Source organism: Nyctibius grandis, chromosome 3, assembly GCF_013368605.1.
Source record: "Nyctibius grandis isolate bNycGra1 chromosome 3, bNycGra1.pri, whole genome shotgun sequence".
NCBI lineage: Eukaryota > Metazoa > Chordata > Aves > Nyctibiiformes > Nyctibiidae > Nyctibius > Nyctibius grandis.
Window position 1 is genome coordinate 97,002,642 of NC_090660.1, and position 13,806 is coordinate 97,016,447.

The following is a 13,806-nucleotide window of genomic DNA, read 5'->3' on the forward strand; positions in this document are numbered from 1 at the left end:
GGCATTATTCATAACATCTTTTATACAGTTACTGCGTCTTGTGTGTAGAAAGCAGTAACCTACTGCCACTCTGCTTAGGGTGGAGAAACCCTGTCATGTATGAATGGCAAAAAAGTAAGTCTGTATTCTTACATCTCTTATTTAAATAGATGCATCAGCCACTTGTAACTTTTCTAGGAAAATATATAATAGCTCTTAAAAGCTTTTATACTTACTAAGTTTCAAAGAAACTTACTTCCTATATACATGGTGAGAGGATGTATAGTCAGTTCATCAGTTTCTTTAAAGTATAAAGCTTCAGAACACTCAGTTTCTGCTCAGCACAGTGCTGAGCAAAAGCAGAGATCTTTACAAAGTAACATTTAAATGTTAAGGCAGATAAGAATGCACTGTTCACTTTGTAACTAGAGGTCAATTTTTTTTCCCTCCAGGGGCTGTAGGGATCTAAACAATAGGGAGACCTGTAGACTTGTGACTTCATGATTAATCCCCTCATTTTTTCTTGAGGAGAAAATGCCTTTTGTCTGAACTCATCTATTACCAGAGCTTCTGCTAGTTCTTGAGGACTGAACTGTTAATGGTTGGATGAACCAATAACATAGTGCTAATAAAAATCTTGGTCCTACTGAAATGAGAGGGAGTTTTATCACAGATTTCAGCACAAATAAGACTCTACTTGCTGTGTTGCTTATTTAAAGTGTTTGTCCTTGGATGAGGCTTGGCAGATCAATTAGCTAACAGGATGTATGTTTTAATTTGCCTCACAGTATACTATGCATTTTAATCACTCATTCTAACCGTCCACTTGACTGTAATTTATCTTTGTGTTCCTGTATAAGCAGTGTTTCTTCTAAGAGTAATGAAAATACTTTTGTCATGGCTGCTAGCTGGATAGACTCACAACAAGGCTTTCTCACTAATCTGAGGGTGTTTTGGTGACTACTTTTATCGTTTGTTTCAGAAATAACACTGGTATCTTCATTTACAAAGTCAAAGTGCCAAGCAGAAGATGTCAGACAGTCATTCAGTAATGCTCAATATTCTTAAAAGAAATAGATTAACATCTCCCACCAGCAATTTTATATACTCCAATTTTAAAGACACTTCAGTATTTCTGGACAGCAGATGCAATGAGTCAGTAAAAGATCCTGATGTAGAACATAAACTTGTTACACACAGTGCTTCTTTATCATTGCTACAAGAGCATTCTGAGCACGTTCATCCAAATGCCCTCTTCCCTGTGTCATCATCTATTGAAAATGAAATGAACTCTATCTCCTTATCAGAAAGAAGAGAAGCAAATAGAAGTGCAGATTTTTTTGAAACTCCTAAAGTGAGTAGAAAAGGCTCCTCACTGCGCAGGAGGCTGCTTTTATCTAAGACTGTTCCAGCTGGCACAACTGTAGGGTGCTGTGAAAGACAAGCTTGTTCTTCAGGAAGCAGCAGGAAAAAAATATTCTCTTGTGGTTTGAGCTCTGAAGAAAAACTTTCACAAACTGCTTTAGATTCTCCAAGAGATAAAAGTTACAAACCTCTGACAGCTAGCACTTCAAAAACTGAGGACTCGAATCCTGATTGCCCAAAATGGAGACTTTCCTTTTCTCAACAAAGGAGTTCCACACTAGATGAGTCCAAATGTAAGGACCCCTTATTGCTAGAACCAGAATGCTTATCTCCAATTCAGTGTAAGGATGTTATTGTTAGTAATGCTAATGAATTTAATGAAAGTGTCCTTATGAGTGTTAGTGATGGGTTGATTAGGACTCCTACATATAGTGTGTTACCTGAGGCCAATGAGGGTAAGTTCCTGACTTCTATTAACAGTCTTGTAGAGGACTTTAACTTTGCACTATGTGATATAAACTCTCCCCCTGTTAAGCTGGCAAGTTACCCAGATCTTTCAACACCTGAGGATAGTGGATATAATTCACTTCATTTGGACTCATTGTCTGATCATGAGGGATCTTTCCAAGAGTTCTTCCAAAAACGTAAAGAAGGCTCCAAAATTCTGGATAGTAAAAGAAAGACAAGAAAACTTGAACGAGTTAGAAGGTTATCCACTCTTCGGGAACAGGGCTCACAGTCAGAGACAGAAGATCATCATGGCAGTCCTTCTACTTCAGCAGTCATGTTAACAGAAGAAAGAAACTTTGTCAGTGAAGACCATGCATTAATTATAGAAGAACAGTCTAGTGGAGACCTAGTTGTAAGTCATGGAGATCTCTCAAGAACTCCAGCTCTGAAAATAGTTCATGAAATTTGCTTGCAAAGACAAAGATCAGACCAAAATCAAATATCAGAGAATATGGATGGAACAGAAATATTTGCATTAGAACATGTTCTTGATGGACTTATTGGCAAGAAAATGGGCCTAGAAAAATTAGATATTTTAACAGAATTAAAATACAGAAATTTAAAACATGTTCTTGCTATAGTGTTAGATGCTTTAACAGTGGAAAGTCTATGCAGGTAAGTACTAGTGCTTTTTATTTTTTTCCCCAGAAAAGGTGAAAATATGTGTTTCTGCAAATAAATTAGTATAACTTCTGGAATAGCAGGTGTTGTCAATACAATTTGTTTGTTTCTGGGGAAGTTAAAAAGTTTTGTCTCCATTAACCAAGTGTCTCTTTCTGTGTAGTTCTAAAATGTATTATATGGGGGAATTACAAAACAAAACAAACAAAAAGCCAAACATGGGAATTAGTAAACTTAAAACTAAATCACAGTACTTGTAAATTTTTAAATATATTAAAAATTTCTTTAAGCCTAGAAAGTAATTTCTTCTCATTACAAGTTCCCCAATAATGCATAATACTCAAAACACATTTTCTAGATTTTTTTTCTTGTGTATTTAATTTCCTCATTTATTTCTAAGCACAAAGATGCTCAAAGAAATTTTGCTTCATGAGTAATGTTCTAGATTAATTTTTAATCAATAGAAACTGTCACGTATTTCCAAGAAATCAGGAGTGCCGTGTGTGTTAGCTACAAAGGGAATGGGAGACTAGGTGGAAGTATAAGGGCACAGATATTTTCAGAACACTTAACGCACAAAAACGTAACTTTAGAAACAAACTTGGTAAGTGGCTTATGTGGAAGGAAGAAACTTATTTAATTTTGTAGGTCAAAGATATGCTGTATTTTTTTTTTATGTTGCAGTTCTCTAAACTCTTCTATTGTGGTGCATAAGAGTACATCAGATCTGTGTTTCATAACAATACAGTGATCTCTTGTAGCATATAGCAGTAGTCTGTAAAATTACCAATAGTATATGAAATCGTGCAAAAATCTTTAAAAGGTAGTCTTACTATCATGACTTCTGTACTACTTGGCAAAAATGTGAAAGTGGATCTTTTTTTTTATTCATTTATTCCAGCGTTTGGAAAGTAAGTAAAAACTGGCGTGAAATCATTGTACAAGATAAAAGTGCAGATAAGAGGAGAAAGTTGTACATAAAACACCTGAAAGAAGAAGCTGGGGTAAGGTTTGTCTCAAAGGTAATATTTTTTTCAAGTGTGAAAGAAGACAGGTTAGAGGAAAGAGGAAACATCTTATAAAGCTACAGAAAGGTGGCTGATAGAGACAGTTCCAACATGAGTATGTGAAGGATTATAACAGGAGAATGTAATTGCTTTTATTGCTTTTCAGCTGTCCACAGTCTGAGTACTAGTCTTTCAGCCATGTGATGCTCTTTCTTTTTTTTCTTCCTTTTTTTTTTTACCCCTCCTTCTTAAGAATTTGTAAGATCTCTTCCTCAACTGATTCTGGCTTTGGATCTTAAACCCTTGTTCATAACTTTGTGCCATGCTTTTCCTCATTTTCCATCTCACTCAGTCTGCAGTGCAGTAGGACCCACTCTAGACTACTTCCTGACTATTTTCAGGGCTGCACGTGGCTAAGCTTCTTCATGGTGTACTTGTGAACATCAGAAGCACATACAGAAGTTTTTTAAGGGATATCTAGAAAAGTGAGCATACTAATAGCAGTATAATTTTTTTAGATCCTCCACATGTGTCTACACACACACTTCAGAGTAACCTTGCTTTAATTGTGACAAAACTTGTTTGCTATTTCCATGCTTGCTGTTGAGCTGTGTCCTAATTCAGAAACATGAGGACCAGTAGAGAGTGCTAAAAGACAGTTGCCTTTTTACCCTGCTTATGGGACTTTGTTTTTAATGGTTCCTGCCTCTTGTTCCCTTACTAAATACAAATATTTAATGGGAAATACATGAACTATACATAATTTCCTTTTCTAATGTGGTGGTGTAGAGGGAAAACAAAAAAAAAAAAAGGCAAAAAACCAGCTGCAAATCCTAAATGAAATACAACCCTGATTTGCTTCCTTTTGTGTTTTTTTTTTTTCTTTATAATTATAAACTTTAACAGGAATATTTCTTGAACGCTGAAGATGCTGCCACAAGACTTAATGTTCTCAATAGATCTGCTCTAAGGCCTGTTCAAGCTCAAGCCAGAACTCCTGTAGTGCAAACGCCACCTTCATACACTGAATTTACACACAGGAGATGCAGTTCTGTTCCCCATTCAACTAGCAGACAGGAAGAATACATAAAAGTAGGTAGCTAAGAAACTCTTCACTTTCAATTTTTAGAAAATTTTCGTTTACAAGAACTAAGTAGCTCTTCTCTCCCTCCTCTTGCTACAGATTGCTAAAACACTGTTTACTGACGAAGCTCTAAAACCCTGTCCAAGATGTCAATATCCTGCTAAATATCAATTGGTAAAGAAACGGGGACTATGTAGCAGAGAGGCATGTGCATTTGAGTTTTGTATTTTATGTCTGCATGCTTTCCATGGGTCAAAAGAATGTAATAGTTTATCTGCAAAACGGAAGAACAAAAAAGATGCTCCTCCAGGGAGTGCCCAAAGCAAAAGAAATTTAAAAAGACTCTAGATTTGTAAGGCGTGTAAGACCTTACATTTAATTCCTTTCCCCCTTCTCTGAAATTCCTAATCTTGTTCATATTCTTCCTAAATATATGCATTTTGAAAGTCTCATTCAATGTGTTTTTTGCTGACTCACCAAGATAACTTCTCATGTATATATCTTAATCAATTTAGTATATTTTTGGTTTTGAAAAAAGTGAACATTTTAAAAAATTTTATGTCTTGTTTTACCTGTTGTGTAGTAGCTAGGCACTTACTAACATTTTATTTTTTTAATAAAGTATCTTAAAAGTAGTCTTCAATATCTAGCTTACAGCACCTCATAGATGTTTAAAAATGTGATTCTTGTCTTAATGACAAATTAAAGAATATTATTTTTTAAAAAATCTTTTAAATGGGATTTGTTTATTGTTCACTTTAAATTACAGTAAATGTTTTAAAAATATCTTAAAGTGGGGCACTAGGTACATATGCAAAAAACCACTTCTACCTATGTAAATGATGATACCTCAAAAGCAATATATTAGTTGTCTGAATTTTTATATCAGAATAATTACTTTGTTTTTCTCTTAGCCTCTGTAATGTAAGTCAATAGAATATTAATGTCTAAATTAAGCTAATGCTGAGTGGATATTCTATTGTACTGTTTATTCAGAGTTTTTGTCTTTACTTGAAAACTTCAGGTCGTATAGTATATATTCACATAACTAAATATGCTGTTGCATTACCCTTGTTGTTGTGAACTTACCTTTACACTTAGTCTGACTTTACTTCAGCTCCCGGATACTGGATCATCTTCATACTTCTGCTTGAATTAAAGGATTATCTACTGCTAGAAATCATTCTTTCTCTACCTGTAGATATAATTAGGGGAATTCACTGATTTTGCTCTTGAACTAAATATGCTGATACTTCACAGAAAAAGAACTCAAGCTGCCTCTTAGACCTCAAAAGATTTTTTTTTTTTTTTTTTTTTTAAAACTTAGCAATTGTAAACAGCTTGAAATGCAGGTGACAGAAGTGGATACAGTACTTGCTCTATGAAGGTATAACATCAATTTACTTCTCCAATTGATATTGTCCTACTTGTCCTTTCAAGGAGTTCATTTGTCACAAGCATCTTGCAGAACACTTGTAGTCAGCTGGTATTTCTTCCTCACTCTTCCTCTGATTTTGTCCTCTCTGTTATATTTGTGATGTTGTCATTTTACTGTGTGTATTTGTAGGTAAGCCTTATTATTGAGCTATTTAAAAAGTAGTCTGATTAAAAAAAAAAAAAGAGCTTTCAACTAAGCAATAAGCTGTGTATTTGGCCCTATTAGTATTATTCAGTCTCTTATTTGTAATTTTCAGACAATAAAAATAAACTTCCAAGCTTTTCTTTTTTTTTTTCTTTCCACACAATCTGTGGATGTTTAAGACAAATGGACCAGGATAGTTCACTTCAGGAAGTTCTAGAAACATCACTACCTATTTCTCATCTCTAACTGTTGTGATTTGCAATTTGGTTAGTACTTTCAGCATACTTGATTCCTGGGATAGCAGCTCCATATAGCATTTGGAAGGAGGAGGAACAACATGGTTAGTAAAATGCCATAGAAGTTTTAGTACTAACTCTATTAATCAAACGTGGTATCATTAAAGAAGGGATCAACACAATATATCTGCCAGAAAATCATGTTTATTGCATGAATAAAATTATCAACACTTGCATTCCATACTTATTTGTATTTACTAAGCCTTTGCATTATTCTTGTCTAGGGTTAGATGGGTAGCACTTGAACTGGAAGACTGAAAGAGAAGTCTATACAGAATCTATTCTGAGGGAGCAATTGAGGGGAAGGATTTTGGGGCAAGCTAGGGAATACAGATAGTTTTGGTTTAGGAAGAATGGCAATTCATGACAGAGGAGGAGACTGCAAGTGGGAAAACTGATAAATTATTTGATTTGTTTAATATTTGCATTTCCCTAATTGTTTGGAACTTTAAGTGTTCAAGGTCTACTTAAAAGTTAATTTAGTTCAGAGAATTATTGGATTCGTTCTTTTATTCTTAGGTATAAAGTAACTATACATTTTTTAGAAACATTTAATACTTTCTATTAAAGGTTAAACTGACATGATGAAGAACAACTTTCTAGGCAGGAATCTATATTACACAAGAATCTGAATGCATATAGTTTAAATTTATAATAACTTAATTTGGATTAGTTTTGTTTCTTGCCATTGAACTATCAAATAAAATAGAGGATGGTTGTAACTGCAATGCAGAATAAGTACAGCATGTCATAGCATGTGAGACTGCTATTGGCATCACTGCATTTTTACCTCTGCTAAATACCAACGTACTTTATGTCTCTAGTATAAAACAAAAAGAAAGAAAAAAAAAAAAAAGCTTTAGATGCATCCTTGAAATTGATGGGAGAGTTATGACAGTGAGAGGATTTAGCTCGCCTTCTGATGTGCAGTATTACAGTCCAGTCCAGAAATACATGAGGCACAAGCTTTGTTTTGAAAACTTGAGCAATAGTTCTGAAAGTATTTCTGAAACAAGTGCACCTTTGGGATGAAAGCCATATGGGAACTCGGTTTAAGAATCAGTTGTTAAGTATTGTTTCCCTTTGAGGAAAAAATTCTGGTAAGAGATGTGTGACCTTATCCAAAGAGTTTGCTTTTGTGAAAATCTGAATAATTCAGGGAGAATAGGGGTGGTAAACTGGTTCTGGTATAGGCATTATTTGTTTTTAAACGTAGTATCTTTGTCATCTACAGCATCCATCCAACAAGGAGCAACTTGAGAGAAAAAAAATACTTGAATCCCATTTAACAATTTTAAATCCCCCTCCTGCCCCTTGGCATGTTTAAACCTTTTTTTTCCTTCTAAGTCTGTCTCACAAAAATCTCTTCTTGAGCCAAATGTCTCTTGTTCAGTTAGGTCTATCATGAATGTGACTATACTCTGGTGTTCGGGTGAAATGCATTCTCTGCTGTCGTGCACTCCTATACCAGAGGTGAGGGGAAGTGAGAGAGCCAGACTTCTTGTCTAGGGGTAATGCTCCTATCTGTCAGTGATTTTTATTTTTTTGTTGAATAAAATTATCTTTATGCCTTGACATAAGGGAGAAATAAAATAGTGATATACTTAGTGTGGGTAAAGGATAACATATCTTATAGCACACAAGTTATGCTATAGTTATCTGATAGTTTGGGTTGAAAGTTCCTGATATTTGATTTTTTTTTTTTATTGACAGAAATTAAGTCTTTGGGATAGGAGAGTGGAAGTAACTTTTTTTTGAGTCCCTGTTAGTATGCTTTTTTCCTGCAAGCTGTATCCCTCAATTAGTCTCCATCAGCTACCACTAAGCTATATGAGTCTGGACTTGAATAAAACAGCAAAGGAGAACATAGGTTCCTACTTTGTGAAAAACAAAACAATCCTCCAAAAAAAACCCCAAAACCCACACCACACCAAACCCACCACCACCACCACCAAAAAAAAACCCAAAACAAAACCAAAAAACACAAACAAAAAAACAGTCCATGAGTGTCAGGGAGTTTAGGGATTCATGTCCAGAATCTTTCTTTTTCTACTAGGCTGAATTCTCAGAGACCTGAGGTCAGATACTAACACTTCTAGCTAGCACAGAGAAGAAGGACGCAGAAGTGGTCCTTGGATAGAAAGGATGAAGGTCGAGACTTTCCTAAGAAATCCCACCCATGATTATTCTCCAGCTCAAGAATTTTTCTTAAAATTGACAACAGATTGTTGGAAAGGGAGTGAATTTTCTTTCACTCTAGAAGATGGGGATAATGAGATAAAAATTAATGTTCAAGATAATATTTGGTTTATTTGCTGAAAACCTTGGTTTTGCAATCCTTATTTCCCTTCAGACAGGCATGATCTATAGTGGGAGGAGTGATATTGCCTACAAAAGATACCGAGGGAATGCTCTGAGATTTCTGAAGGTGATGGTTTGAGCCAGAGCTGTGGGTTTAAATTCTAAAAAACAATTCTTAGAAGTAACCTTTTGCTGCTGACAGATGTTGCTGCAAGAATTGTACTTCATAAATCTTTTTTTTTTTTGAGCAGCAACCATAAACCTCAAGTGGTCTATGAGAAGGAAATTGAAATTACTTAAGTCTCTGATCATTCTTTCCTTGGTGACAAGTATGGAAGAGCTTAGGCAAAAAAAAAGTTATAAATCTTTTGAATTGTTTACAGGATAGAGAATGTTAGTATGTTCTATCACTAACTAGCTAAAAATGATTAAAAAATTTTGTTTAAGGAGCTAATCAACATCTGTCAGGTTATTTCCCTATTCCATATATTGGTTATTCATTAGTACGCCTTAGGCAATTTAGGCCATTAAGATTAATTTTAATAAGAGAAGTAATTATTTTTTTTTCTGTTTTTATAGACACATGAAGAAATACAGGAATATCAGATTAGAAAGGGTCTCCTGGAATCTAGTGCCAAGCTCTTATGTCAGGTCATCAAGTTCTGTCTTAAAACTGGCTAGAACAGTGTCTCATGACCTTTATGTTGGAAACCTGTTCCAGATTGCCCTACTATTCACTTAACCAGTTGCTTTTTTTTTTTCAGCATTGCTATTAAAATAGCTATTCTCTACCTGTGTTCCTCACTTTAGACTTCTGCCCCCAATGTTATGATAGTGTAGTATAAATACCCCCTCACTCTTTATTTCATTGACAAAAAACTTTGAACTTAGTTTCACTTCTTAGATACAACTTCTGTTTCTGACTCTTCACTGTTTCCATTGGAATCTATCCTTTGAAAATATGCAACCAGTATTCTAGGTAAAACCTCCTCAAAACCTTGAATAATATTAGGGCTTTCTTTTCTCTACCAGAAATACTTTGACCAATGCATACTAAGACTAGCATTTCTTTTATGTCTTCTGCACACTTGCAGTTAAGTCACTAGATGTAGTACTCCCACATTCTTCTCTCTCAAATTTTGAAAAGACACCAATTTTTTCCATAAATTCTTACTGAACCATAAGTGTACAACCTCATACTTTGTACTACTGAGTTTCAGGCTTTTTTCTTTCTCTACTTCAGTCTCATGGTGATTTAGTATTTGGTGTGATTATAATATATTTTTATAAGTGCAAGTTCTTTGTCTGTAGTGAACCTTATAGGATTTTTTTGGTGCAAAACATCTAGCAGATTCTGTTATCACTTATCAGATGCCCCAACAAAATCTGACTGCTTCTTGAGAATGATGTGTTTATTTTCAGTTAAACAAAAACAAAGGTTGCTTTTACTTTCTGAGTTCATGAGCTCTGATTAGTTGAAATTCCCACTACAAAAAGACTTAGTACATTTTTTTTTCCCCTCTTAATTTTGACAAGCCTCTGTACAGTTTTAGAACCTGCCTGAACTTGTTGGCAGCCTAAATGCTAGTAAGGCCTTTTTGAGCTGAGTGCTAATGAATGAGTAGCAAAGAAGCCAACTCTTTGGCTGAAAATATGGACGGCATGGCGTTCTGAACGAACTCAAGCAATGGTGTTGAATACTAGAAGTTTCGTATAAAAATAAATCTCTGACTTGGAGACTGTAGTTCATGTGTTAAAAGCCCCTATAATTTTCCCCTTTCTGCATTCTAAAACTCATTCTGAAAACAGTTGCGCAAGGGTGGTTGTGTTTTAATTCTGTAGGCACCTTTAATCTCTGGCAAATGGGATGTGGAAACTGTGCCTGTATCTCAGCTGCTTCTTTTCAGTCCTGTATCATAGCGAAAAACCTATTTCTATAAGCTGCTTAATCTTAGACATCGTGTCATGACTAGAACCAGCTCAAGTGGTAGGAGGATAGTAACTTCTGGCAAAAAAGGGACTGCTAGCTGGGAAGTAATAGTACCCTAGATAAACATAGTAACACTCGCTAAAAGTTATCATTTGGATGTGCAAGGTTATTGCAGAAGAGTCAGCAGTTGTGCAGTGGTCTTTCACTTCAGCAAAAATGTCAGTCATCATCCTAAAGTGCTGCTGTTGCCTAAACGGGGGACTCCTATCTCTATCTGAGCAGACACCAAAGTTCCCTAAGTACTGAATTGGGTGTCATACATTATTTGGGGCATGAAGAACACCTCTTAGAAATGCTTTGTTCTGCCAGGACTCAGTAGCTCAGCACCTCACCTATATGTAGGCCACTGGGATACAAAATGAAGTTCTCTGGTATGAATTCAGCACACTTTCCTGGTGCATGCTTTGATAGAATAGATACTACACAGATTGTGGCAACAGCAACACCTTTGGCTTTTAAGCATAAATTTTGGTTGTGTTAAGGACATTCTCCCGTCTTCGGAAAAAAATTGTACAAAAGAAGCACACTCACAAGACAGTGGAATTTCAGGTTCAATTTTCCTTTATCCTTTTTCCTCATTGTGTATTCTGTGGCATACAAAAACTATTACTGGGATGCAGTTATTCTCTAGCCTTGCTGTTGGAAGTGTTTCTGTCAAGAAACTGTTCCAAGACTCTATCCCAAATGGGTGTAGTAAGAAGGACCACAATTTTTTTGTGAAGGGCAAGATATGGGTCCTGTTTTCTGCTCCAAACAGAAATGCTGACTGGTGAATTTTGTTCCTGTTTTGGACTTTTTTTCTTGTTTTAAATAATTGTCATAGAGTAGTTCAGGGAGAATGATGTCATACAACACAGAATGGATAACAAGAAAACAAACTAATTCTTGAAATGCTTTGCTCAATTAACTAACTTAAATGTGAGACTATCTTAAGGGTTATCTTAAGGGGGGAACTGCTTTCCTCACAGAAAATAGCGCTCTATTTCAAATGCATACATTCTGTTGATAAAAATATTTTATCACAAGGGGGCACCAAAGATTTTTCTTAAAGAACAGAACTTCAGTTCTTTTTCTTCTTGCTTTAACCCTTACGTACTAACTCAACGTTACAAACGCAAAATGGTTTGAATAGCTTAAAGCAAGGGTGGCCATAATTCTTGCCCCCAGGAGCTGCATACCAAAATCTTCAAGAGAAGAGTGGAATCCTGGGAAGCACTTCGGATGGTATTACTTCTCCAGGGCCTCCATTCCAGGCTGAAGCTGTGCTGGGCACACAGCCAGGTCCTACAGCAACCAGGCAAGATTGGCCTAAACAGTGCCTGCTGCCTCAGTTCCTACCTCAGCCATAGACTTGGATTGTCTGTCAGTCTCCATGCCAGCCTGGTGCTGGCTACAAAACGTAACTCTCTCATGGAAATGTTGCAGTTGAAGTATTCGAGAATTGATAGTTTCGGGAGCTGCACACTCCGGACTTTATTTCCCAACTGCAGAAAATGTATTTGATAGTAAAATCTAATATAATTTTACAAAGTATGGATAATCCACAAGTGCCTCCTCAATCTATCATGGTTTAAAATGATCACAGGAAAAATATCTTACTGTATGCATTTTATTCACACTTAATTGATGAATCTGGCTTTAGGGAACAAGGGAAAACATCAACTTTTTCAAACTCATAATTTGGGAGGTAGCTAACTATTCCCATGTTAGATATTTTTAACAATATCAGAATGGCAGCATTTTTTTAGTTTTAGTCTGTTAAATGAAGACTGGGTGAGAATTTGGGAACTTAATGTGTTCTTTATTCTTTAAGTAGGTACTTCTGGAGTCCAGAAGAGTAGGTAGGAACGCAGAATACCTAAAAAATAAGAAGGCTGTAATTTTGTATGCTTTTCTGAAGCATTATTGAAATCTTAAGGAGGATTCTTATACCGTTCTTAACACCTGTTGTGTTGACACCACTGTGTTCTGGAAGCTGATGTACATGAAATCTTTTTCTTCTTTCCTTTTTTTTTTTTTTTTTTGAGCTGGATCAGTCTCCCAGTCTGCTTCATTATACAGCTACACAAGCAGCCATAGCAGTATAATACAAAAAAGGTGGGAGCTGGTGGTCAGTGGGATGTGCTGTCTCAAACAGGACTGCTGCTATCCACAGGCTCCATGCATCAGTAATCTCTCACATGGGTAACTTAGCTGGGGGAATCTTGGATTTAGGGACTGTTGTTGACAATTGTTTGATTGTAACAGCAAGACTGGAAAGACACGCATGCATTTAGTGTTTCTTGTTGGGTATATGCCACCTACTGCCAGGAGGTCATCTTGTTAAAGGACATGTTTGGCATATGTGATTCCTGTCTGCTGAAGCTTCTTCATATGCCTCTTGTGTTGGCCCCTTAGTTGGCTAGAACACCTTTTAAGCCAAGATCAAGGCACTGACCTGACTTAAACCAAGCTACAAGTAACCTGATAAAAAAAAAATTGTCACGAAATTTGCTTGCACAACTAAAAGTAAGAAGTGGTGGTAAACTTGCAAAGCTTAAATTAGCACAGACAAAATGTATTACAAAATATGACTCCAGTTTACCTACATGAAAAACAGAGAATAGACAGTGACAATGCAATCTTCTGTACACAGTGCCAGAATTTCTGATACATCCCCTGATAGTGAAATCTCTGTGAGAAATAACTGTCACAGTTTCTTCTGATCTGTATCTTATGTTTCAGGTGAAAGCTATGCTACATTAACTGTAGTAGGGCTGCTAGCAATAAACTCTCTCTGCCTTGCTGTAACCTTATGCACCATGCCAATTTTTTTATCTTGTATGTGGTTTGATAGCTGTGGGTCTAGTAGTTCTTTCCTGATTTTCATATTTTTTCACAAGATGACTTTATTTCTAATACACTTCTTTAAGCTGCCACAATCTTGCCGAATAGTTTCTTCAATTAAGTGTTAATGCTCCTTTCCAAAATTAGAAACGATAGTATGATATTCTCCTAAAGTTCTAGCAGTTATCTTTTAAGACACTAATACAAATTTCTAAAGGGATCATCAGATGACTGCAGGTATGAAG

The 13,806-nt window shown here is 35.8% G+C and overlaps 1 protein-coding gene across 1 annotated transcript; it reads left to right on the forward strand.

Moving 5' to 3' along the window:
• The first annotated feature begins 1,009 nt into the window (after positions 1-1,009).
• FBXO43 (F-box protein 43) lies at positions 1,010-4,914 on the forward strand. The gene is made up of 4 exons (XM_068397122.1): positions 1,010-2,469; positions 3,377-3,479; positions 4,389-4,574; positions 4,666-4,914. The coding sequence occupies exons 1-4, from the start codon at positions 1,010-1,012 to the stop codon at positions 4,912-4,914; spliced, it is 1,998 nt and encodes a 665-aa protein (XP_068253223.1).
• Positions 4,915-13,806: the final 8,892 nt, after the last annotated feature.

What these genes read in the sequence shown, in the direction of transcription:
- FBXO43 (XM_068397122.1), top strand. Translation starts at nt 1,010, where the DNA reads ATGTCAGACAGTCATTCAGTAATGCTCAATATTCTTAAAAGAAATAGA. An exon ending in ACAGTGGAAAGTCTATGCAG is followed by an intron (nt 2,470 to 3,376) that starts GTAAGTACTAGT and finishes CATTTATTCCAG; the next exon opens with CGTTTGGAAAGTAAGTAAAA. An exon ending in GACAGGAAGAATACATAAAA is followed by an intron (nt 4,575 to 4,665) that starts GTAGGTAGCTAA and finishes CTCTTGCTACAG; the next exon opens with ATTGCTAAAACACTGTTTAC.